At 43.1% G+C, this 3,655-nt stretch overlaps 1 protein-coding gene across 1 annotated transcript in view; it reads right to left on the reverse strand.

Annotated features, from left to right (window-relative positions):
• Positions 1 to 971: 971 nt before the first annotated feature.
• The window catches only part of LOC124048547 (mothers against decapentaplegic homolog 7-like), a 25,496-nt gene continuing 22,812 nt past the window's right edge, over positions 972 to 3,655 (reverse strand). The window contains exon 4 of the mRNA XM_046369447.1: positions 972 to 1,911. Within this exon, the coding sequence (XP_046225403.1) occupies positions 1,373 to 1,911 (539 nt within the window). The 3' untranslated portion in view covers positions 972 to 1,372. The remainder of the gene's footprint in view (positions 1,912 to 3,655) is intronic.

The following is a 3,655-nucleotide window of genomic DNA, read 5'->3' on the forward strand; positions in this document are numbered from 1 at the left end:
GTGCTTATCAATGCACAAGCATGATTTTTTCCACCACTCCTATCGATAAAACAATTGTAATTATTACAAGTGTTACTGTGTGCGAAGTTCCAAATGCACTCTGTCATTACTAAACGTTTGATGTGATAGGTATTTTAACATGACTATTTTCGTACACAGAACGCATTAAAATATGATCCGTTGTCTTCCTCAAAGGAAGAGGATGACGACTCAATGTTTGCGTGATGGAGGGAATCTTATTTCATTGGTCCTCAACTCGCGGCTCAAGACACTTCATTCAGAATAAATGGAGTTCAGAGAGCGATCTATAGGAGGACGGGCTCGTTGTAATGGCTGGAATGGAATGAGTTCCATTTGTTCCATTCCAGCCATTACAATGAGTCTGTCCTCCAATAGCTCCTTCCACCAGCCTCTGATACAAAGTTAGCCTTTCTAGGTTCTGAAGGATTCATTGCCATAGAAATGACCTGGTAAGGTACCAGTTATCCCGAGTTCGTCAAAATGTACTTTACGAACTCCTCAAACCAGGTACGTAGTATAGGGCTTAGGTTGGTTAATAAGAGAGGAAGGAGAGGACATTCATTCTTCAGAAAACAACCAGTAGAAGAAGAGAAAAAGCCCCAACAAGCATTTAAGAAGAGGGTGACAGACAGAGGTGAGTTTAGGCTGCGTTAAATGACTGTAAATGGCACAATAGCTGTAAAACAAAACTGAAAATAAACCACAATTTGTTGACGTTGTTTACAATGACAAGGTTAGGCAGGTGGATTGTGTCATGTTGAATAGGGGTCTGTCAATATTTAGTTGCCTTACCAAATTCAAATGCCAAATTACTTTTGACTGACAACTGACAATTGTAGTGTATGTTAGCTACTCATTTCAGCCTCTTTTGGTCCTACAGTGGAAGACATTATCATATAAGAAGATTAGCATTTTCCTTGGTACCTACAGTACACCCCCAACAAATAAACGCCAGTAGAAACATTTATTTTTTATTTTGGCATTTCTTTGTTTGCATTTATATTAAGCAAAGTGCATCTTATTTAATTTTTCCTCATCAACACATTGCACAATACATAAATAATGATGCATATAAAACGTCTTCATATTTACAAGTAATAATATATTTATATATAACATAAAATACATTTTCGCTTTTTTATTTCACTTTTAATTCAATCTTAGAGTAATTTGTCATATTAAACAAGTTCATTGGGGTTTGCTTGCCTCTTCGTTTTTCTTTAAACATATTTTTCTTTTCTTTTTTTAAACCTCTTGTCTTCTGAGAAAAAAAAAGAAAAAAAAGCATAAGTAAAGGACTAGTCCGTGTCCTCGGTACACTCCTCGGGAGAGGAAGGTTAATCCATTGCTGCTATTGGTTGTTGAATATGACCTCCAGCCAACAGGGGCAGCTACTAATAAACTGTCTTGTGTAGCACTGACCCCAGCCCTTCACAAAGCTGATCTGTACAGTAAACCCAGTCCTCGGCTGCTGTGTGAACTCGTGATCGTTAGGCCTCTGCAGGCTGTCTGCCTTCTCAAAGTCAAAGGCCTTTATGGAGAAGCCAGGGAACACTTTATGCACCAGTAAAGTCCGCGAGTCGGGATTGTCCAGTGTGGCCGACTTGATGAAGATGGGGTAGCAGCTGCGGTTGTACACCCACACCCCGTCGGGCTCGCGACTCAGCTGGATGCCGTAGCCGATCTTGGTCCGCACCATTTGAACTAGCGGGCTCTTGTTGTCGGAGCTGAGCTGGCCCAGGCAGAAGCCGTTCCCCTGAGGTAGGTCGTAGAAGATGTCCAGGGAAGGCTCCTGGACCGAGTAGAGGCGCCCCACGCGTGTCTTCTCCTCCCAGTACGCAACCACACACCAGTGGGATCTGTCACCCGACTCCTGGAGAGCCTGGGAATCTATAAGAGGAGAGAAAGAGAGAGGATGGTTACAACACTGGACTGAAGATACAACAGTTGACAAATAACATATTTCACTCATTTAAAATGAGTCATTCGTAAGGAAAGATGATAGGACAGATGAGGATAGAGGGATAAAAGGCGAGATGAGGGTAGAAGATAGAGGGGAAGCAGACTGGCCAAGATTGACTTCCATTAGTGAGTCAACAGGAAAACAAATCTGGCTTTTAACCAGCATGGTGATGCAGTGGCTGAGAGCTGGGAGAGGAAGTCTTATCAAACACCAACTACTCAATAAAAGTAATGATACAAGGGAGATGAAAGACAAACAAAACTGTTTTACAACTTCCAACTCTGACTAAATACTGTAGACATTTCACAATATGTGCAACTACAAAGCCCTATGAGTCAAAAGTACAATCAACATCACAGTGCACAAAAGGAAATATGTTACTTCGGCTGCCAAATACCGCTTGTTGCATCCTTCCCTTCACAATTATCATCCAAGAAAACAGTACCGGAATTTCTGGAATTCGCACAAGAAAAGCAACCAGCCCAAGTACCAGGACGCACAAGCGCGCGCGTGCACACACACACAGCCATCCAAACCCTGTTTATACAAGCCTTAATGGTTATCTTCGGTCTGGAGCCTTGTATTTTCCTTACAGGCCAACTAACAATGTGCTGGCGTCAAGTGGACGGTAAATCTGTCCTAATCATTGTTTTATGGCCGTTCCCTCATTCTACCAGAGGAAATTATAAGTAATAGGTTTAATATCCAAGAGAGGGGAACCATGAAGAAATTTGGCCTATCTTTGAAAGGCAGTATAAAACCATGCTAGGACAAGGGCTGTGTCTTGAATGTCCCCCTATTCCCTTTACAGTGCACTACTTTTGGTAGTGAACTACAGGGAATAAGGTGCCATTTGGGAGGCAGGCTATGAGAGCTGCTCTCCTCTCCCCTCTGCGCATAGGAATGGGTTTGATTAAAGGGGAGCGAGGGGGCCAATAAAACCCACAGCAACGAGAAGCAGCAGTGACTCAAAAGTACAAGTCTTCATTCCCCAAGTACGGCAGCACAGTACATGAGGTAAAGAAGTTGCTTTTAGAGGAAAACTAGGTGGTCTTCTGCAGCTACAGAAAAAGCTGTAAAATGGACAACAACGGCAGCTATGTGACTGGTTGAACAGCAACGCCTCTAAGAAGGTTTAGAGTGTAAAGAGTGTATGGTTCAGCTCTGGTTTCCCTCCGACCCCCTTAGCGTGCCTCCCGTCTCTATCCCCATCCCTGCCTCCGTATCTCTATCCCACAGAAACCTGACTCCTAAGCAGGGGAGGGGGATTCAGCCAGGCAGAGAGGGAGAGAGGCAGAGAGAGAAAGAGCAAAGGGAAAAAGTGGGAGGGCTTTTTTCACAACTTTACTTTTGCGTCTCAACTTCCTCTCAATTCTTATACCACCATGGCCTAATTACAAACAAACCGATAAAGTATAAACGGCAGAGGACTGACAGTAAACTATTTACACAGATATACACAAACACACACACACACATACGTTCAGCAATTATTCAGTGTTGTAGCCTATCCTCTGAGAAAGTCAGACATTCAATGGTTAAAAGTGAACTAGGAAAAATACAAAAAAATCTGGAACAGAGCCCCCTCACAGTCATTTTGCCCCCCCCCCAATCCTTTCATCTTTCTGGGCCGGCAGAGTGTACCCAGTAATTTGGGCAGCAACCCCTTCA

This window comes from Oncorhynchus gorbuscha, linkage group LG11 (genome assembly GCF_021184085.1).
Source record: "Oncorhynchus gorbuscha isolate QuinsamMale2020 ecotype Even-year linkage group LG11, OgorEven_v1.0, whole genome shotgun sequence".
Taxonomy (NCBI): domain Eukaryota; kingdom Metazoa; phylum Chordata; class Actinopteri; order Salmoniformes; family Salmonidae; genus Oncorhynchus; species Oncorhynchus gorbuscha.